Below are 22,221 nucleotides of genomic sequence, written 5' to 3' on the forward strand. Positions count from 1 at the left end.
CTATGTCAAAAATAAAATAAAATGTTACACCAAATACATTGAAAAAATTGGGCCACTCTGGTATTGTTCCTGTTATCTGGAAGGTACGAGATTAATTGTGAACAAAGTATAAAGTTTAATGCAAATCTTTCCTCTTGTAGTGATATTTTTTTCTTGTTTAGTTTTACTCTGTGTTGCTTAGAATGTATAATACTTCTTGCAATGCTTAAAATTTTACACCTTTATGATCCTTTAGCTGCAAGTTTCTAAATTAATTACCTAGCAAGAATATATGTTTTTTGCATGGGATGTCCATTTTGCACTACTTACATGAAAACGTGCTTAAAGTGGAAAAGAAGATAAAAAGTCCGTTTTGGTTTGATGATAAGCAAATAAGCATCAAGAGTTAAAAAGCACTTTTTGCATTGAAACTGATTTTACAAACTTGCAATGTGATTTCTTTACCCCCAACTGCGCGTTGGTTTACTTTTGCCTTTGTCTATTGTCAAAAGGCAATTACTGTTCTGGAGAAACTAAAAGTATGTCCATTCAAGTGCTTTTTCCATAGGCTCAATGAACCAAGATTCACCAAAAATGACGATTTCATTAGAGTATCAGTTTTTGTACAAGAATTCCATTTACTTTGGCATTCACTGGAATCAAAAAAGTATTTTCCTGTTTCCAAATTTACAACGGGGCGCTGTGATGGTGACTATATATTGTATCTCTGTACATTTAGTATTCACAGATTTTCTGGACTGAAGAGGCCAAAATATGCTTGAAAACTGAGGTGGTGACCAGCGGTATCACCTGAATGGCATCAAAGTTGAGATATTAACATATTTGAAAACAATTCATGGAACCCCAGTCGTCAGGGTTTATGGAAGAGGGGAAATTTTTCAGAAACTATTTTGTAAGTAACTAATGAAGGCTTCTGGTAATCATTACCTTGTCAATAGGTACAAGAGCAGTTATGCTGCTTTATCTGATTGACTGTCAGAAATGCTGTTTCTTACTTCCTGATAGAAAAAAAGGACATAGAGCAGCTTAAGTACATGTAGTATCCATTTGATTAAAAAGGGCAGCCTGGTGAACTAAGTTCCGGCTATGTGTGGGCACAGGGGAAACCCGGACCACATTGAATGCGTATAGTATTCAGTCAATGCCTATGTCCGAAAAGTATGAGCAGTTTCCACTCTGCTCGTACTGAATACAGGTAATTCCCCGCCACTTGCTCAGCATTTTAATAGAGGGACAGCCAGTGGTGAGGCCATTGGACCAATAAAATATAGGGACAAGATGCTTGAAATTAAAAAGGGTGAAATCAGGGGCTAATCTACCTTTTCAGCCTGAGTTAAGACAAAGGAATGGTCTCACTCAAGAGGAATGCGCCTTCATTAAATGAAGAAGCTGAGTGATTGACATCGAATAAGAGGTGTGATCAAATTATGTTACATTAGGGGTACCCGGGCCGAACATAAAATGAAGCTTAAGTTAAGGTAACATACCTCACTCACTGCTAAGCTCTCTTGTGAACTTGAGGGACGTAAAGTGAGTCGACCTCTGGGTCTGTAGTCTAATGCAATGTTTTTTAGTCGTTTCAATTCAGGCAATATGACTGAACCAAGGTCTGGCCTGTCCTTCCTCCTGAGTTCGCAACATTTCAGAGACAATTTAGCAAAGGATAGCGCCTCCTCCAAGGGCCAATCATTCACTGATGGATCTAGTATATCATCAAACTTTCCTTTTTCAATTGACCTCTCAACATGGTGCGTCAAACCCATTGGAGGCCTTGCTGTAATTATTTGTAATAACATGATTCCCAAAGAGTAAACATCCGATTTTGTATTCAGCATCCCAGTCTGTTGGTATTCTGGGTCAATATAGCAAAATGTCCCAGCAGCTGATGTCATGAGACACTGAGTGAATCTGCCTGAGACAGACGCTGGAACCAATCTGGCTAGGCCAACATCACTAATCTTACTTTTGTAGTTAGCATCCAAGAGAATATTAGCAGGTTTGAGGTCTCGATGCACGATGGGTTCTGGTTTTGTTCGGTGAAAGAAGTGAAGAGCAGCAGCAATTTCTGCAGCTATCCTGAAACGAGCAGGCCATGGTATAGGAGAACTTTTGTCCTTGCAGAACAACCTATCCTCTAAGCTGCCATTCTCCATACATTCATACACAAGGCAACCATACTCCGGACATGTTCCCAAGAGGAGAACCACATTTGGATGTCTCAAGCGGCTTAGAACCTCAATCTGCAATAAAAAATAGGCACCTATAACTGTATTGGATTTCCAAAAACATCTGTGTTATCTGTAAACATGAAAAAGTACCTCTTTCTGAAACTGTATTTGCCCCTGCGTGATGTCCGACCTTAGAACCTTAATAGCAACTGAAGTGTGATCCAGATAGCCTTTGTACACAGGACCATATCCACCTTCACCAATCTTTTGTGAATTGGAGAAGTAGTTTGTTGCAGCTTCAATTTCATCTGTTGAGTATCTCCTATAGCAATTTTCACTGCCGGCAAATGCATCTTGTGCTTTCTTCTTCTCTTCTGCTTCATGCCGAAATTTCTTTTCTACACCCTTTCGCTTCTTAGATTCCAATTCTGCCATGTGTTGCGCCATCTGTGCTACTTCTAAAGCAGCTTTGCATTTTTGCTTCTCCTTTTCCGACATAGCATGTGAAGCCTCAGGGGCCTCCTTGGCTTCTTCTAAGTTGCATGCCTCTTTTGACGTTGAACGATCAATCTCTCTTGCCTTAAAAAATATGGAAAGTAAGTTGCGTCTAAATGTATAATTATATGGAGTAGCGAAAATGAATAATTCAGGTGCTGACAAAATATGTGACTGTCAAACTCTGACCTGTCGTCTACAGATTCCATTGTGCATGTCCAGGCTTTGCTTCAGTTCAAATTTTAGCCTTTTCATTTCCTCCTCCAACTCATCCTGTATTGTATGTAAAAATGAGGAAAGACTTGCCAGTTGATCTGTGTTAACTACAATATTTCAGGTCACATTATGGTGCAGTTTTTAGATAAGCTCAAGGACACTTAAAACTTAAATATCTTGCGACAATGAGTAACATAGATAGGCCATAAGATTCAATCTACAACTAGACTGCCCATATTGGTTTTCGGTAAAGTTTTTAAAAACATAGATTTACTCTGACAAAATAAACTGAGTACTGATGCTGTTATCTAATCATGTGATAACCATTACCAAGGAAAACTCAGGAGCTTAAAACTTTAATTGGTATTGTGACTTAATTGTCCACTGCACAACTATCTCCTAGCTATACATGCCCATTTGGACAGGGTTCTAGCAGAATAGTTGCTTGTGGTTTCCCTACAAAGAAAAAAGTAAACGACATAATAGCCTTAGATGTTTGCTGCTGTAGTAAATAGTGTAATAACAAGTGATCTGCAACAGCCAAAATGGTTTGTGAAACCAAGGTTTATGCTTTTAGAGTGGTTCGGTTTTTGCCAAATCAGGGGAACATATTTGAACTTACTGCATTTTGGGAGGAGATGGAACACCTAGAAGCATCTGAAACATTATGAGAAGAGTCCGAATGCTCAAAGGACATATCAGAGAAACGGTAACTTGAGGAGCTTGAAAGATTACTCGAACCAGATGTAGAGTAGAATGAATTCTCTTTAGGGTGCATGCGAAGATTTAGGTTATTGACTTTGTGCTGGGATGGAGGTAGTAGGCTACCAAGGTGTCTATCATGTAGTATTTTTGTAGTATCCATATTTGAAGTCATAAAAGCCTGGGAGGAATTTTCACTGCTTCCAACTAGCTCTGCGGGTGGTGCCCATTCACCAAAATCACCACTATTGCTCCACGATGGGATAGGAGTAAGATTCTTGCAGCCAGGCTGCCTCGTTAGTTGAATTTTATTAAATACTTCACCGATAGTGCTGACAGATCGATCTGGTGAAGGATTCCTGCTGCTGTGTCGGCTGTCCGACCATGCCTTTGGTGTACGCTCACTAGCACTGCTGTAATTTGGTGAAGTACTCTGACTTGCAGGATGCCTATCTGAGGCACTACTGCTATCAGAAGATATGCTCCGGCTGCCAGCATCAATAGATTCAAAGGTCCCAATACTTCCCCAACTCTCCTGGCTGAAAAATTGTATATTAAAATCATGAAGTAAGATGTTATGACATACAACAACAACAAACCCAATGTAATCCACAAGTAGGGACTGAGGAGGGTAGTGTGCACGCAGACCTTTCCCCTACCTGGTGAAGGTAGAGAGATTGTTTCCCATAGACCCTCCGCTCCCAGTAAAGCATAACAAAAATCGTAAGAAAAGGAAATACAGTAGTGAAGAAGTCATGTAGAAAAAAGGAGAAAAGAACTGTAGCAACAACACATAATAATGATAACTGAAACAAAGGAATGTTATGACATACATGAAAGAGGAATAATCTTCTGGAATAATTATCTAAAGAATCTTATCAGTAGCATAGAACCATGATGAACCTTACTTTCAACAACCATGGGAGGTTTTGTGGATAGACTTACGGAATATGAGCTCGAGAAATTGGGGAATTGTGTGAGAATCCTGTTTGGCTGGAGCTTGCTTTACTGCTAGGAGTGGCAGGTTGACTTGCTGACTTAAGTTTTAGAACCTTCCCCCTTGATATGGCATAGATTGAGCAGAATTCAGGCACAGATCTGGATAAAGAGCTTGGCACATCTTGAATTTTAAATGCTCTGACATAGAAAGCCGAGAATTAGAACTCTTTATTAACTACAAAGAAAAACCAAGGAAGCACTTGATGCTCAGACCCTGCTAACATACTCTGGACGAAAAACTAGCACTCACTCATACCTTGTAAGGGCATTCCGGGTTGAAGCGCCAAAGACGATGGTGGTGATGAACTTCTGAGATATATACTCGGTTAGTGCTTGTGCAACATCAGTGTCCTGGAGAATCACTTCCTGTGCCTGAATCTGGAATGATCAAAGTAATCACAGAATGCTCACAACTGCATAAATTCTAATATCATGTTAAGTTGTAACCTTGTGATTTCCAAGATTTGTGGATCCTTTCGCCTCAAATTATGAAGAACACTGTTTAAGTATTCACTTTTTTTCCTCACAGACTATAACCAAAGACTGAATATCATGCTAATTGCTTTCAAGAAATAGAAAAATCCCAAAATTAAAATAAAGACTAACAATTTCCAATCGAACTACTACTTAAAACATCTGATCCTCTATTATCCCTTTTGGCTTTCCTTCATAATCCCACAAATTGAACTGAAATATGAATAACACTTCTTAACAACAGCAACAACAATATACTCAGTCTAATCCCACGAGTAGGGCTGGGGGAGGGTAGAGTGTACTCAGAGACTCTTGGGTCAGTTAAATCAACAACACTGCTTAAAAGAGACCAATTAGATTTTAAAAAAATAGATGATTTCAAGGTTCTTACCCCTTTTCGAGCACAAATTCCACGATAAGGAAGGAAGAACTGCTGCATTTCAGCCATTGTGGGAGAATGACTAGCAACTGTGCTTTCTGTAATGTATGAAAAGATGAACATAAATGCTAATGTTAAACAGATAAAAAATTAAGATCTCGACGTTAACATTAGATTTTATACATCAAATTTGAAGGCATTGCTCCTCTTTTCTTTTGCTTTTTAATCAATTCCTTACAAGTTAGCTTAGCAAAACACAGATTAATCAAGGTTGCAGCAGGCTGTGGCGGAGCCAGGATTTTCAGCAAGAGGATTCAATTTATAAAAATATAAAACACGAAGAAACCTTATACTGTGATTTTTTTTACCAAGTGGTTCCCCTGCGTTACCCTGGCTCCGCCCTTGGCAGCAGCCAGCCGGATGACTATCAACATGAAAATTATCGAAATAATTACACAGAATCCACATAATTGCCCTAAAAAAAGTTTAAATTGAGGCATAATACATACGGGAATTGAGATTTTCGTTATGGAGATGAACGTGTATAAGGAGGATTTCGCCATTCTTCTTTACAGGGAGGTTATCAACCGCCCAACGCACAGCATGTTGGCTATTTTTGTCTCTGTCTATGGCCACAGCAATCATGCTATCACTCCTTTTCATGATCCGGCGAATGTAGGATTTATAATCCTAGCTGAGTATAATGTGTACGTATATATATTTACACAAGCATTAATTTTTATTTTTTTTGGGCTTATGTACTTGTGAATCAAGGCGAAGCAATGGATTCCATTGAACCGCTCCTCGCCGGTACCGGAATCAGCACCGGCAGCCGCTTGGTTTGGTCGTTAAAGGCGGAACACAGCCATGAACGCACCGTTGTGCGCCGCCGCCGGCACCACCAAAAGGAAACGGAAAACTTGTTGTTATTGATATTCTGAATGGTTTGGGGAAAAAATATATGAAAATGATAGAAAGAAGGACGTTGTGTTTTTGATATATGGGATATAGTTCTTCGTTGCATGCTCTAAATTTTAGGAGCCATTTTCAAAGCTTCACCTCTCAATATTCCAAATCATAATTCATAATGTCACTCATTTATTTGACTCCCAACTTCCCAAAACCAAACTGTTTTAAACAAGAAATGGAGGAAGTGTAAAGCTGGTTAGAATTATGCATGCACATTTATAAGGTAGATATTAATTTTTTCTCTTGTACTTTCATCTTTTCTTTTTAGTCCGTCCCAAAAAGAATATATCTTATTATAATTAAAAATATTTTAACTTAAAATATCCCGTTTATCCTGAATAAAATGATTTTCAACCACATAAATATCTAAGAATTGTTTTAAATCACAAGTTTCAAAAATTATTTTTTTAAACATTGTATCAAATCAAATGGTACCACATAGATGGACAGAAGGAGTATTAGTTATGTGAATTTCGTAACTTTTTATTTTTTGAAGTGTTTCTTCGTGTGTAAAGTTGAGGAAAAGGAGAATGAGTTTGTCCGACACATGAGTTAGCACCGTTATTTTTAAAAGGGAAAAATGACAAATATACTCCTGAACTATCGTAAATTATGGAGAAACTTACATAAATATACTATAAATAAAAAATATTTACCATTTATAGCAATAACATATTTTTTTCACTTGATTTTAATACAATTATAATACACTTTTAATTCATATTACAAAGAACAATTTATTATTCACATATAATACAAGTTTTATTGATGGATAATACATTTATCACACATTTTAATACACTTATAATACAATGTGTCAATTTCTTACCAAACAAGCATAATATATTTTTAAAAACAGTTATAATACATATATATTGTATACTTAATTTACTTTTAATACATATTGCAGATATAACATAGTATTGCTATAAATGGTAATAAATAAAAAGTAGCTAAAATCAATAATTATTTATTAAAAGGCAGCCATCCAAGTAATTTTTCCTAAATGTATGCAGATACCCTTCGTCATACTTTTGGGACATTGGTGTTCCTACCGTTAAAAAATTAGAGCATATATGCCGTTCACTCTAACGGAAGACTAAATAGAGACATGTGGCGCAATCTTATCCGTCGATCCTATATTTAATAAATGTCGGGCCGGTGGATAAGATTATGACATATGTATGTTCGTTAGTATAAAGGATATATAGGCTCTAGTTTTTGGACGGAAGGGGCACCAATGCCCCAATAGTATAACGGAGGGTATCTGCATACCATTTACGATAGTTCAGAGGTATATTTGTCTTTTTTCCCTTTTTAAAAACAGGTTACGTTAGGAAGACCAAAAGTGTTCCATTTATGTAAAGTCAAGGGATTAAATATGCTTAGAGATATACTCCCTCTGTTCACTTTTATTTGTCATGTTGCATTTTTCGAAAGTCAATTTGACTAATTGTCAAAATTAAATTAGATTCCATTAATTTAATATTTTAAATAAAAAATTTAGGTATTAAAAAACTATACTGAAAGTACTATAAATTGTAATTTTTTGTATATCAATATGATGGAAAAATATATTGTAAAATGTCAGTAGTAAAAAAGGAATTAAATTAAAAGTGGACGGATGCAATATTTGTTAAATCCAATGCATGAATTAATGCAAACTAAAGAGGGATATTCTAGTAAATTACACCTTATTCCTTATATTTAAAGGACGTGGAAAGAACTAAAATGACAGTTGCAACTTCTGTGAACAACCGGTTATACGATAACTGGCGGGAGCAAACCACCGATTATACGGTAACTGTCCGGAGAAAACCACCGGTTCAGTGCACGAACTTCATAGCCGGCCACACTGATTATCGAGCTAGGACGAAGAGACTGTCGCTGCTTTCAGTGTCTACCAGGATAACCGTTGGTTCTTCGTCTTATTCCTTCGCAATTTCTTCCTCGCAGTCCTGCTCTGGTTCTTCAGTTTGGGGTAAGACATTTTCGTTTTCAGTCTCTTCTTTATCTTTGGCAATTGGCATTGGGGGAAGGTGTATATTTCAATCAATTTACTATTAACACAAATTTCGAAGTAGTTGAAATTCTTGATATAATTTGCAAGTATTTTACTAATTAAGACAAATTAGGGTTTTAAAGTCAAGTATTGTTTGTTTCTCAATGTTTGATATGGAAAATTGAAGAAGGGTTTTGGAAGTGATGCGTAATTGTGTTAACTGTGCTGGGTTACTAATGCTTTTCTTGTATCGTACTCAACTTCGATTGCACTACGCTGATGGTTCAAGCTTCTTTGGAATCTTGACTAGAATCTTGGCTTCTCTTTGTGTTATAAGATAGCAGAATTGCAAGCCATGTTGTAGTTGTGTTTCCTAGGCATATGAGAGTTCTTTATCTAAACGTAACGTCGGAATTTAGTGGTTACTGATTATCATTTAGTGAAAGTTGAACTCAACATGAACAGTTAGAAGTTAGATGTTCAATTTAGTTCCGTAGGTTCAGATGAATTTTGTTCTGAACATGGCATTTTATTTCCCCATCCCACAGTTAATTTGCTTTAGAGTTTAAGCACAATTAGATTGGAGCAACAGCTGCTGAAGCTGCAAATAGCACTTGTTGCAAGAGTCGTGGAGGACGAATTGAGGATCAGAAGTCAGAACCCAGAATACCACATGGATCAGAGTATGTAATCGTGTTTGATATTATTAGCCGGATCCACACTTTGTTTTCTTAATGAATCTCGTATATTATTTGCCTTAAACCTCAAGTTGTTGCATGTTGCTAACATTATGAATCTGGTCTTTTGTTGTGCCTTTTGGTAACTTTATGTTAATGAATCGGGCCTTTCCTTAAAAAAAAATTTACAAGCATGGACGATACCAACTTCTGACATTCGTTCTTTATTTGAAATTGATAACTTGAGTCAGCAGTATTTATGTTGTGAAGGTGGGTAGTGATAAAGATCTCTATCTTGGAATTTCATGATTTTGGGAAAACGTTTGACTACAATGATTGGGATTGTAGATATTTCAATGAAGTAAACTCTTTTATTTTAACTATCTGGATATTGCTATTCTTTGGGCATAATAAATTTTTTTTCGAGAAAGGTAACATTATATTTATCATTGGCACAAAGCCATGCTGGAGTTCTTTGGGCATAATACTCTGTTACAATGATAGATGCTGTGGTTCTTCAGAGATTGATTTAAGATGTAATCACTAATGCGGTTGCATTAATGATTGACCTTGGATTTGTTTTTTAAAAAAAAAGATGGTCGGCTTTGCTGGTTTCAAATGTCCTTCAGGTTTAATTTGTCCAGTTTTCTCGTTATTTCACATTCAGAGGACAAGAATACAGTATGAACATGAACACTGTTCTTTAAAGTTTTATCTCTTTCCTTGAGCTTCACAGAGCTATTACATTGTTGACTCTTGTAAAGACATCTGACTATATTACCTCATGTACAGTAATTAGAGCATTATATTTAAGAAAATAGAATTCTGTAGTGATACTTCTGTTTCTAAGCTTCAGTACATTATATCAAGCTCAAGATCAATTATTTATTTCTATTCTACTCTTACCTCAAAGTTAATGAGAAGACCTAATAGCCTTTTAGGCATTGTATGTTGAACTTCATTAGCCCTGAAGAATACATTTCTCATGTTTCAGCCTTTCAGGCATTGAATTTCAAAAGCCAACCTCTATAATTCAAAATATAAGGTCAAGCATGAATTAGGACTTCAGAAAAGTAGTTCTAAGTTCATATATTTGTTAGCAACTTTAAAAGATTTACCATTCGATATTGAATGTGGATGGATACTACTCATAAAACAAATAAATAAATGGAGATGGATACTAGTTATATATTATGTTGCTGCAGTCTACTGCATCTAATCACTGTTTATTGACCTCACTTTTTATTACAGTTTATGACCAGTAGTGGTTGCTTATGTCATTTTTATGCATACAGATCTCCTGCAAGATGCCAAAGAACATCCCAGTAACAGTAATATGCCCCCGGAAGATGCGGAAAACAATCAGCTGGGAATCTTTGACAGACCTCTTCCTTGCTTTGGTTGTGGAATAGGATGGTTTTCGTGAGTTTCTTGCTTGTTGCTCCTCTTCTCATTCCCCATCTGTCATTTGTGTCATGATCTAGGCTTCTCTTCGGAGTTCGGACGTATCTTATATGCTCTAAGTTGTTTTCTTCTTCTCCTATCTATTTCAATTGCAGCCTGCTACTTGGTTTTGTATTCCCATTCATGTGGTATTATGCAACAATTCTTTACTTTCGGAATTACTACCAGAGAGATCCGAGGGAGCGGGCAGGGTTAGCTGCCAATGCAATAGCTGTGAGTTACCATCCTTAACCTTAAGTGCAAGTTGCATTGATTCTGATTTCAGCTTGATCACCTAAAAAGTCCTTATAATGTCAAGGGAATCTATCTTTTCTACAGCATAATCTTAGTACTCTTACTGATCTTCTCGGAAATTTAAAAAAAAAGCCAATGAAGTTTAGTTGTCAGTTATTTGTAGGATCAGCAGCATTCTGTCCTCAAAATCCTCTATCTATTTACATTTGTACATGTATCTCAAACAAGTTCATCACTGCAGGCTCTGATATTTACTGTAGCAGCTCTAGTTGCAGTTGCCCTGATTGTATTGTAGTCATCTTCTGCTATACTCTTATCTTAGCTGAAATCCACAATCCAGAGAACTAAGTGATGACTCCCCTATGAAGAAAGTGACTTCACTAGAGCACGCATACAGAAAGTGACACCTGCTGGAATAATGCTGCAGGCAATGTGGGGAATGGGAGAAAATAGCCCATTACCAAGGGTATGAACATGTAAAGATGTGTAATACTAGTGTCCATTTGTTGTGCTGTCTATTAGACGATAATATGGCTTAATCCTGTAATATTCACGAGGAACCAAAAAAGATAGTTTTTCAGTTGCTCATGGGTGTGTATAATTTTTCATGACTAACTTTTTTTCTTGTTGCTGCCACTGAATAATATGTATGTTGGTGACAATAATTAACTAAAAAAAATTACCAACTGAGTTTTTCTAAGAAAGAAAAGAGTGTTACATGCAAAGCGAAACTACTCAAATAAGATGCCTGTATAGATACAGTATCTAAAACTGAATCCTCTTTGAGGTAACAATGGCCCTTCTGAGGTAGCCAACAACATGTAAAATAAACTTTTCCCTTCCAAGAAAAGGTATGATTTTCACGATAAAAATTCAGAGCCATTTATTCAGTTTTCATGCCATTATCACCCTCAAACTAGAAAACACCACTCATTTGAGGCAAATGCTAATGCTACAAAATGTTCAGAACCAGTTCTGAGTTCTGACAATAGCCAACATTAGTCAAAGGAGCATAAAAATAGCAGAAAATTGCAACCACTAAAAGTTCCATTAATTTACTTAAAACATATTTCTCTCATAAGAAACTCTGAGCCTTTCATGACTCTACCTAATTCTACCAGTGGAAGGATTGCGAAGATGAACTAAAAGATGATGATTTTGGTATATCAGCAGAACTTATTCTTCCAAAAAGTTAGAACTTGGAATTTTTGCTCAATAAATACTTCTTCAGAACATCCATGACGGATCCAAAGTCTGCTTTCACCTGTACTGGGGGATTAGCAAACCGACACTCCATGTTCTTTATTTCTTTTGAATGATAATCAACCTTGGATTGAGTAAACTTCAATCCATGAGCTGTACTCACAACCACTGTCCTATCAGTAGGCGCAATAACTCCAGCCTTTCTCAGCTTGGAGAGTGCAGTCAATGCCACACCAGTGTGGGGGCATATAAACATCCCAGTTGAGTCAGCCTGAGCCATCGCATCCATCAACTCTTCCTCAGTTGCCTCCTCCACTATCCCATTGGACTTCTTTAGAGCAAAGACAGCCCTATCAATAGATACTGGGTCACCAATCTGTATAGCAGATGCAAATGTTGTATTTGCCTTGACAGGTTTGAAATCTTTCCAACCAGACTTATAATGCACGTAAAGTGGATTTGCATTGGCTGCTTGAGCACAAACAAGTCTTGGGATACGATCAACAAGCCCCAGCTCCTTGCACATGTGGAAACCTTTGTAAAATGCATATATATTGCCCAGGTTACCACCAGGAACTATCACCCAGTCTGGAACTTCCCATTCAAACTGCTGCAGAATCTCTATTGCTGCCGTCTTTTGTCCTTCTAGCCTCAAACTATTCAAGGAATTAGCCAAGTAAATTGGCAACTCAGCTGTGACTTCGCGAATCAACTGCATACAACCATCAAAATCAGTGTCGATACTCAACACAAAGGCCCCATTGGCTATTGGTTGAACCAGTTGCGCCATAGATATCTTATTTGCAGGTAAAAACACAATTGATGGAATGCCTGCAGATGCACAGTAAGCCGACAGCGCAGCGGACGTGTCTCCAGTGGAAGCACATCCAACACCCACAACTGGTTTATGCATTTTCCGCAACCGATTTACTTGACTCACCAATACGGTCATGCCAAGATCCTTGAAGCTACCGGTGTGGCTGATTCCACAATGTTTGACCCACAAATCATTCATGCCTAGGAATTGTTTTCCGTAACGCTCAGCCCAGAAAAGATTGGAATTTCCTTCAAAAGCACTGACAATATCATCACTGTCAATTTCAGGCAGGACCCATTCTTTCTTGGACCAAACACCTGAACCATAAGGCCATGTTGTCTTGCCCACCCTGGAATCAAACAGGGACCGCCAATACTGGCCGTCAAATTTCTTTAGGGCGTCCATATCGTGTTGGACATCAAGTAAGCCACCGGATCGGCTGCGATAAATAATCTCATCGAGAGGATACCACTCGCTGGAGTTAGGATCGGCATTAAAAGGTACATACCTGCAGAAGCATATGCAAAATTTAAAGTTAACAAGTGTCGAGTACAATTGCACCCACATTTCGGTAAAGTAGATGGGAGCTTGATGTAAATATATGTCTATGATTTGCTTGCTACACTTGGGAAGTAGCAAATTTAGTGAATTTGTATTATTCCACTTTAAATGCCAATGTTATTTAACTGAGCCTATTCAACCTTCAAAATGTGTGATTTTGTTCCCTGAGATAACGTTGTTAAAAAACTTAACAGAATCATTATTTTTACAAACAAAACAGAAGATAAAAGGTGAAAAGAGTGTCGATTGCTGATGTCCAGCACTGATGGGAGGTGGGCATCAAACTAAGCGCACACAGCCTTCATCCTTAAGATTTCCTCGGCATTTCAGCTCTTCTGATTCCACATTTACGCCCACAGAAGGCAAATACTCTTAACTTTCCCTCTCTACGCTGCAAAGGTAGAGGAAAGGTTTGCGTACATCCTACCATCCCTAGACCCTACTTGTGGGATTACACTGGTTATGTTATTGTTGTTGTTGTTAAGGCAGATACTCTTACAAGGAGAAATCTTCATTTGCATCTAAGAGCACTCAAGCTTTCAAACTCATTATCACTTCCAGACACCTCAAACAGTCAAAAAACTTGATTTGTACTACATTCAGATACGGTGGAGGCAGAAGGCCTCTCCATTCTTGAGCCAGTGAAGTCCAATCTCTCCAACATTCACAGTAATCAGGCAACCCCATAGTCCCATCGTTGTAAAACTCCCAGTCAACAACCCACCATTTAGAACCCCCAAAATAACATTTTTTCTCGCAGCAGCAACAACAACATATCCAATGTGGTCACAAGAATGGGGGCTGGGAAGGTAGTGTGTATACAAACCTTACCCTACCTTGGAAGGTAGAGAAACTGTTTCCGAAAGACACACCTACCCACAAATTAAGCTGAAAAAAAAAAATTGAATCTTGAAGGATGATTAAATAAGGAATATCTATTTCTACTATTTTTCTAGTTTCTCTATTCATTTAAAATAATGATTCCCTTAAAGCTGAAACTTTATAAAAAAAATTGAATGAATAGAAGATTAAATGCGCTCATTCAAATAATAAGGAAAACCAAAAACGGAATAACGCAATAACAAAGGAACGTTAAATCCCAATTTATATAACTGAAGTCGAATGTAAATGGGTAGCATAATACGCATACCTAGCAGAGAAATTGTGGGAAGAGATGTCTCGTCGGGCTTCCTCACGGATATTCTCGTCAGCAGGGCGGCGGTGCTTCTGAAGTTGTGGAGATTTGGAGTTTGCATCGTCTGAAGAAGATGTGGCTTTGATAGGAGTGAAGAAGTAAGCACGGTTAGATTTAGCAGGGGATTGTTGATGAAGATGAGGGTTAGGAGAGAGGAAAGAGGATCTGAGCATGCAAGAAGCCGCCATTGTTGAAGCAGTGAGAGTGGGCTATGAGGCAGTAGAGATGGTAAAGAGGGAAAGAGAAATGTACTCTCCAATTAGAAATATACCTCTGCTACTGTTAATTAAGAAAAAAATGATAAATAAATATAAATTGTCCAATTTCTAAATAATGTGATTTTCCTTAAGGTGACACTATTTTGAAATGGAATGAGTAGTACATTTTTAAAAGAGTGATACAATAATCAATAATGAACGTGATTTTCATTATGATGACACTTATTTTGAATGAATAAAATAGTAGGGACAACTTTAGAATCTAACTTAATATTATTTCAAACAGTTGAGTATTGTGGAAATTATACATTATTAGGAATTACATTTTCGCAAACAAACAGAAGTGAAAATTGTACTTAAGCTTATCAACAAAAAAAAAAATCGTTATGACTCATTATGTTTGGCTGGATGTAATTTGTATTATCAAACCAAGTCGATTTTTCTCAAGTATAAACAACAACAGACAAGGTGTAACCAAAGTTTTCATGTTACGGACAATGTAATGTGATGTTATTACACCCCTCAAGAAAAAGTGAAATGTCATAGCCAAGAAGACTAACAAATTCAATTATTGTATATTCCTTTCGTTCACTTTTTTTTTATATGACAAGGGAAACCCGCAGTTGCTATTCTTTAGGTGCGCACAGAATAAAACTCCCGATCCTATGCAATAGCTCGCAAACCACATAGGAGAGGTAACCCGCACTAGGCAAGCCTGGTGCGATGAGCTCAACCCAAAAGGCAAACCCCTTGCTTTCGAACTTGAGACCTCCAACATGGAAGTCCCAAATCCAAACCACTGGGCCACCCCGAAGGGTATTCCTTCCGTTCACTTTTACTTATATATTTCAAAAATAGTATTTTGGTAGACTAAGAAATATACGATCTGAGTATACCATCTCTTTTGAATGGTGTATGTAATCAACACGACCATAATTCACAATTATAGGCAACATCAATGTTTAAAAACCAAGAGACATGTACACCAAAGTTGGTGGAAGCTCAATAGATCACATCAATGAGACTTAATCCTACTAAAACGACTAAAGAAGAGACATTAACTGTTTAAACTCACAGTATGTACCTGTTTTTGCTACTTAAGACTCTTTTTATAACTAAACCATCAATAGAACCTTTCCCTATTCATCAGCTGCATGTTCTAACCAACAGTATACAAAGATGAATCACAGTGCCATGAAACTTCCACTAGTTAGAGAGCCAAACGGCCTGAATAACCTGACTAACAGAAGATGCTACTTTATCAAATTTTATATGTCAACTCGAGCTCTCTTGTGGCTACAAGACGGACACTTGTATTGCTTGATATGCTCAGCCTTGGCAGGGGTAATCTTCACACACTTGCCGTGGAACCACTTTTCACATATGTCACAGCATATCCAAAATTCATCTGCTGCATAATTTTCTCCACAGGCACCACACAGTGTCTCGCCATGCTCATCCTCATCCTCCTGCTCATCCAAACCCTCCTCTTCATCTTTAGGCTGCAACTTTGCTAACTTCTCCTGATAATCTGGTGCCCTCTGCTTTTGCCACCAAAAAGAAAAATAATGATAAACCAAAAGAAGTGAAGATCATGTAGCCAGACAATAGGTATCATTGTTACAGGGTTAGATCAGATTAGCTAGTCCAAGGACAAGCTCTCCTTGACATCTCTAATATATCCCGGAAAACAGAAAAACAAATATGCAGTAGAATGTGACAGGTGTTCAATCAAGATCGAACATACTTGATAAAACTTTAAAATTAGTATCTCCCAAGTCAAGCAAGCAACTAATGCAAATTTGTCTAAGAAAAAATTAAACATCATGCTACTTCTGACCAGCAAACCAACATATTTTCCAAAGATAGACTTACCGCCTTGGAATTTGACTTGGATTTTTTGCCACTGTGGCCAGAAGACTTTTCTTTCTGTTGTTTCTTTACAGCACCAGTCACTACTTCATATATTGTAGGCAATTCATTTATCATGTTGAAAAGCTTCTTCCTGAACGAGATAAAAGAAACTATGAGAAACAGAGAAAAAAAACGCAGTGAAGTTCATGAGGTGGGGAACTGTGATGACTTCTGTCACCACTGAGGCCATATTGACAATGTATATCCTGATGTGGGTTTCAAACAGGGGCACAATCTTGGGTAGGTAAATAGAAATGTGAACCTAATAACTACAAAAAAACAACAGAAATTAGCTTTGAATTTCATCACTAAATTTGGTCGTAGCTAACAGCAGTCACTAAATAGGTTTAGCAATGCATTTTGTTGTTAAGCTATGGAATTAGTCCGTCCTTAATGCCTTATTTTTTAAAGTAGTGAATAAACTATTGTATCCTATATGCAGTAGGGCTAATGGAAAATTACCAGAACATGGCGTTCCATTAACATCAAATTTACTTTTCTAAGTGAAAAGTTGGAGCATTTTCGATTCATCAAACCCTCTGACGAAGGATCCTACATGTAGCAAACACAAAATGCAGAAATGAAATAAAATTGAACCTTGCTCAATAAGAGCTCTTTCTCAATTTCAAAGAAAATACTTGAGCTTGAATACAATGATGTTGGTTGATTGACTGTGTTTAGCCAAAAACAGGTTTGACAAGGCTTAGATATGTTAATTCATACAGATATCCAAGCAAGAGAGGTCAACTGTCTATTGATTTGATTTACATTCCATCTGAAATCTGTCCATACATAACAAATAATGCAAGCTGGAGGAAGAATTTCTTTAACCTGTAACTATAATATCTATGCTTCTAATTTAACCAGCACAGTTCTGCCCATGCCCAATAATTCTCTATGTGTACAACTTAATATTAAGCAGACTTAACATTTATACCTCCTCTGGAACAGTAGCACAGCTATTAGTGGCAGCTTGATACCAAGCACTGTCTGAACTATATTACCAATAACAAAAAAAGATTACTTCAATGCAACACGTCCCAAATCAAATAGATGCATGGAATTGCTTGAGAAAACAACCAGGAAAACAGATAAACAATTTGATTTACTGGGGATCAAATACAAATATAAAATCATCAAAGGAAATACTAGAAGCAAATATCTCCAAAACTTATCACATCGCCAACAGATATGAATTACCAACATATTTTAATCAAGTAATGTTCTTAACGTCCTTTAAGCATGGAAATTTGTGTACTTACAACAAATGAAAGTTTGGATGAGAAAAAGTACCTGCTGGCTTTATCAAATCCAAATCTAGCACCAAAATAGAAGGCGACAGAAAGCAGCCAGGAATCACTATGGACAGCAACCAAGGATAGCCAGTCCTTGTCTTCCATCCCATCTCGAGCAAAGTTAATACCAAGAGCAGGCTCAGGGAGCTCTGGTGGTACTTCTTCAGCAGGCAGATTGACCTCCCATTGTTCATTTGGGAGACCATACAAGCACAAGTTTTCCTTCTCTGGATATTACACAATGGAGATGTTTAACTGCTTGAACTAGAAACTACATAATCATATAAGATGGACTAAATTACCAAAAGTAAAGTACACCACACTAATGTTAATAAAAAAAAATTGTTCAAAGAAGGGGACCATGGTGTGAAAAGGAGCATGGTAGATGTTACCACAAACTGAGCCTCAATTAAAAGAGAAAGAGAAGAGTATCAATAGGGAACTAAGTACTCTAAATCAATCACCTAATATATGACACATATAGCAGGAGTATGAGTCAGTGCCATTACATATGACACTTCCAGTAGTAAAGAAAGTTCACTTTTGAAAACTTTGAGAAAATCTTTTCATCCATAAATTACCACTAAATGCATCCAAGTATGGCTATATTTAGGTCCATAAATTTAGCACAGCTAGGGAAGCAAGGAGTAAAATCAAATAAGGAGCAAAAACTCGAGATGAAAAAAATGTTGAAGCTCAGTGCCCTGTAATTTAGAAGTAGTGTTCTGCTTCTAGAGTAGGTAAATATTTATTACAGATATGGAATTACAGAATTTATAAATACGCAAGAGCTTTTACACTTGCTCAATTTTTTTGCTTTTGCACTTGGCCAATGTAATGAAATGGAGGAACTACAGAGAACATGACATGACAAACTGAGAATTTATGTATATGTTTACTGGCATATACAATAACATACCCAATGTACACAGATCCTCGGCTCAAGTAACACATAACAAGTCAGCTTGGAAAAGACAATACAGATTAGTACAAGGCATAGCAAATAATAGAAAAAACACAACAGACCATACAAAGTGGTATATAAATCTAAAAAATATAAGAATTTGTATTTATAGGCATATAAAGGTACAAAGTACAGTAATGCTAAGACTATCCTATCTTTAGATAAATCTGAATAGATTCTAAGAAATTACAAGTCTATCGAGACAACTTCATTCTACATAAAAGTTTTAACATTATAGGTGATTCAGAAACCCAATGCCACCTAATTTTCTCCAAAGAGACCTAATTATATGTGCAGTACAAATAATTGACTGCTCCTACATAAATTCCTTGGACCAAAACACACCCTAATCCTCTCTTCCTACTCCGACCACTTATATTGGCGCAATCACCTATTCATTGGTGGAGCTAGAGTTAAGGCTATGCCGCTATGGATTCAATAGACCTCAATAACTTTGGCAAAAATTCTATATTTGTGTCAAGAAATTCAATTGATATACAACAACATACCCAATGTAATCCTACAAAGTGGGGTCTAGAGAGGGTAAAGCTTATGCAGACCTTACCCCTACCTTGGAGGTAGAGAGGCTAAGTGGGTGTTTGGATTGGCTTATTTTAAGAAGCTTTTGCCTTTTAAGCTCTTCTTTAGTTTTGTAAAACACCAAAAGTACTCTTAAGCACTTTCTTTTAGGCTGAAAAAGTACAAAGAAAGCCATAAGCCAAAGTTTTTTTATTTTTATGACAAGCAAAACCCGCAGCCGCTACCCTTTGGGTGCGCACAGGGTAAAACCCCCGCTCCTATGCAATAGCTTGCAAACCACATAGGAGAGGTAACTCGCACTAAGCAAGTCTGGTGCGACGAGCTCAACCCAGAAGGCAAACCCCTTGCTTTCGCTGGCAAGGGGTTTCGAACTTGAGACCTCCAACATGGAAGTCCCAAGCTCAAACCACTGGGCCACCCCGAATGGTAGCCATAAGCCAAAGTTGGGTGTTCCCAACTTATGGTTTTTAACTTTTAGACAATAAGCCACTTTGAAAAAAGCCAATCCAAACACCCTTTAAATCCACTTAATATGTATAAATAACTAATCCAAAACCCAATAAGTTCTCTTTCTAGAATCTAGAATCCATAAACTCAAATATTTTGGATCCACCTTTGCATATGTCACCACTCACCACCATCCTAAAACACATATGATAAGGGAGCCAGTTCAAGGGGGAAGAAGAAAGAGGGGGGAGAAAGAACGCTGAAGCAGATGTGCGTCTAGTATCTAATTAATCAAACAATACACTTGTATTTGCGAGGTATAATCTGCAGTTCCTTCAACATGGCTTCTTTATCGCATGTGACTGCATATCAAATAAACAATTACAGCAGCTTGTTGAAGCTTTAGTTTTGCCACAAATGAACCCGCGTATCAGAATCACATTTAATATCTAAGTCAAGTCAACAGCTAGGTATCGGATAAAACGCTCACTGTGGGTCAGTTCTAGATTTATTGTACATAGTTATCAGCACATGACAACTAACACAAAACTGTTTAACTACTTCATAATAAACTGATCCTGTTTCCTTAAGATCTTTTCAGAAAAAAGAAACACACACACGGCATTGCACACAAATGATGCCAATGAACAAACAAAACTCTGCTACGATAGCAAGTTCAATCATTCACTGCCAAAACACAATGATAACATCTTCGTCTAGTGCAATATCAAATTCCATAATACCCAAAACTAAAACGAAACAAAAATCCCAATGACGGTCAATAAAAAAATTCCAAACTTTATACTGAAGAAGGTCCAACTGGAAAAAACACTTACCAGGATCACACTGCTGATAAAATTCTTCCACATCTGGAATACAACAAAAACAAAATACACTGATTAGATACAGAATAAAGACAAACAGTAAAAAGAAAAGAAAAAAAAGAGGAATAAAAACAAAACGTGAAGCAAAAGGGAAACATTATTACTTCTATTTGGGAATTCAAAAAAATAAATAAAGGGAACTGTAATTTTCTCAAAAGCATCTAAAGATTGAGAAATCTCATCCTAATTTCACAAACACACCCAAAAAAAACTCAAAAAAATCTAGGGTTTTCAATTTTCAAAGAGCAATTATTAAAATTTGAAAGAAAAAAAAAACGAGCAAGACGAGAAACAACACTTGAAGCAACGCGAAACATCATTACTACTATTTAGGAATTCAAAGAAAAAAAGGGGGGACTGTGATTTTCTCAAAAAAATACTTCTAAACATCAAAAATCTCATCCCAATTTCACACACCACAACAAAAACTCAAAAAAACTAGAGGATTTTAATGGAGCAGTAATTAAACTTTCAAAAAACCAAACAACATCAAAGAAAAACCTACCGACGGTAAGAGCCTTAATCAAAGCAGTACGTCGTCTCTTGAAATCCCCAAAAACATCTTCCACAGTTCGGGAATCAAACTGTTCTCCTCCTCCACCACCGTCCATTAATCAGTAGAGCAACCTCGAAGAAAATTTGTAAGACAAAGAGAGTGGCGTACGGCTGCACAGTTCAAGGGGGGGAAAGGGAGGGAGGAGGGGATTTTGAATTGTGAGTAGAAACAAAGAAGAAAGGGAAAAAGGGTTTTAATAAGTGAAGAGAAGATGACGAGGAAACCTAGAATAGTGGATAACGCTAAATAGTGGACTAAAAAACCTAATTAAAATTGGGAAAATTACGTGTATAAGCAAATATATACTAGTAAATTAATTAATATAATTATAATTTGTCTTAATTACAATTTGCGGCCTACTTTTAGTTATAATTATGTGGCTCAGCTTTTTAGTTTTGTATAATTTGGAATTTGTATAACTTTTATATAATTCGAATTTATATAACTGCTTTCATTTCTAATGTTTGTAATTATATAAATTTGTTATTTCAATCTTATACAAAAATAACTGAATTATACAAATGTATCTGCGAATTATACAAACGAGACAACTTAAATTGTAGCTACAGCACATAATATGCAAACTATAGTTATGAAACATAATTAAGTTTATTATAGTGGCTATTTGTGAAACTTGCCCAAAATTTTGTTATTTTTAATAAAGCCAATTACATTGTGGAGGATAGAACCCTCCTTGAAAAGTTGGGAGGGTAGGTAGACAACCAACTAAGCTACTAACACTCTGTTTGGATCATTGTTACCCATTTTTTCATAATTTATTGTATTGTATTGAGTTGTACAGTAGATACAATGTTTGACTAGATTGTATTGTTTCTTGCTTTTTAATA

General features: G+C 36.8%; 4 protein-coding genes across 6 annotated transcripts; 1 reads left to right on the forward strand and 3 right to left on the reverse strand.

Annotated features, from left to right (window-relative positions):
* Positions 1-644: 644 nt before the first annotated feature.
* Positions 645-6,354, reverse strand: LOC125875004 (U-box domain-containing protein 35-like). Of its 2 annotated transcripts, XM_049556054.1 has the most exons (11): positions 5,943-6,074; positions 5,802-5,857; positions 5,446-5,531; positions 4,837-4,958; positions 4,527-4,718; positions 3,502-4,120; positions 2,853-2,936; positions 2,319-2,747; positions 1,488-2,240; positions 928-998; positions 645-789 (listed from the first exon to the last, which is right to left on the reverse strand). In XM_049556054.1, exons 3-10 carry the CDS (start codon positions 5,500-5,502, stop codon positions 951-953), a joined length of 2,304 nt encoding a protein of 767 aa, XP_049412011.1. In that variant the 5' UTR covers positions 5,503-5,531; positions 5,802-5,857; positions 5,943-6,074; the 3' UTR covers positions 645-789; positions 928-950. The 2 variants fall into 2 exon arrangements, with proteins under 2 accessions (XP_049412011.1, XP_049412010.1); XM_049556053.1 differs by lacking the exon at positions 5,802-5,857 and having other exon boundaries at positions 648-789; positions 5,943-6,354.
* A 1,791-nt stretch (positions 6,355-8,145) lies between these two features.
* Positions 8,146-11,155, forward strand: LOC125872506 (60S ribosomal protein L18a-like protein). The gene is made up of 5 exons (XM_049553244.1): positions 8,146-8,383; positions 8,953-9,087; positions 10,377-10,503; positions 10,641-10,758; positions 11,021-11,155. Exons 2-5 carry the CDS (start codon positions 9,078-9,080, stop codon positions 11,072-11,074), a joined length of 309 nt encoding a protein of 102 aa, XP_049409201.1. The 5' UTR covers positions 8,146-8,383; positions 8,953-9,077; the 3' UTR covers positions 11,075-11,155.
* A 471-nt stretch (positions 11,156-11,626) lies between these two features.
* On the reverse strand, positions 11,627-14,807 carry LOC125872490 (threonine synthase, chloroplastic-like). The gene is made up of 2 exons (XM_049553227.1): positions 14,511-14,807; positions 11,627-13,307 (listed from the first exon to the last, which is right to left on the reverse strand). The coding sequence occupies exons 1-2, from the start codon at positions 14,741-14,743 to the stop codon at positions 11,972-11,974; spliced, it is 1,569 nt and encodes a 522-aa protein (XP_049409184.1). The 5' UTR covers positions 14,744-14,807; the 3' UTR covers positions 11,627-11,971.
* Positions 14,808-15,682: 875 nt separating this feature from the next.
* On the reverse strand, positions 15,683-21,581 carry LOC125872498 (PHD finger protein ALFIN-LIKE 3-like). Of its 2 annotated transcripts, none has more exons than XM_049553236.1 (5): positions 21,323-21,581; positions 20,770-20,802; positions 17,981-18,209; positions 16,649-16,778; positions 15,683-16,314 (listed from the first exon to the last, which is right to left on the reverse strand). In XM_049553236.1, the coding sequence occupies exons 1-5, from the start codon at positions 21,426-21,428 to the stop codon at positions 16,042-16,044; spliced, it is 771 nt and encodes a 256-aa protein (XP_049409193.1). In that variant the 5' UTR covers positions 21,429-21,581; the 3' UTR covers positions 15,683-16,041. The 2 variants fall into 2 exon arrangements, with proteins under 2 accessions (XP_049409193.1, XP_049409192.1); XM_049553235.1 differs by having other exon boundaries at positions 15,683-16,317; positions 21,323-21,554.
* Between the last annotated feature and the right edge of the window lie 640 nt (positions 21,582-22,221).

This window comes from Solanum stenotomum, chromosome 8 (assembly GCF_019186545.1).
Source record: "Solanum stenotomum isolate F172 chromosome 8, ASM1918654v1, whole genome shotgun sequence".
NCBI lineage: Eukaryota > Viridiplantae > Streptophyta > Magnoliopsida > Solanales > Solanaceae > Solanum > Solanum stenotomum.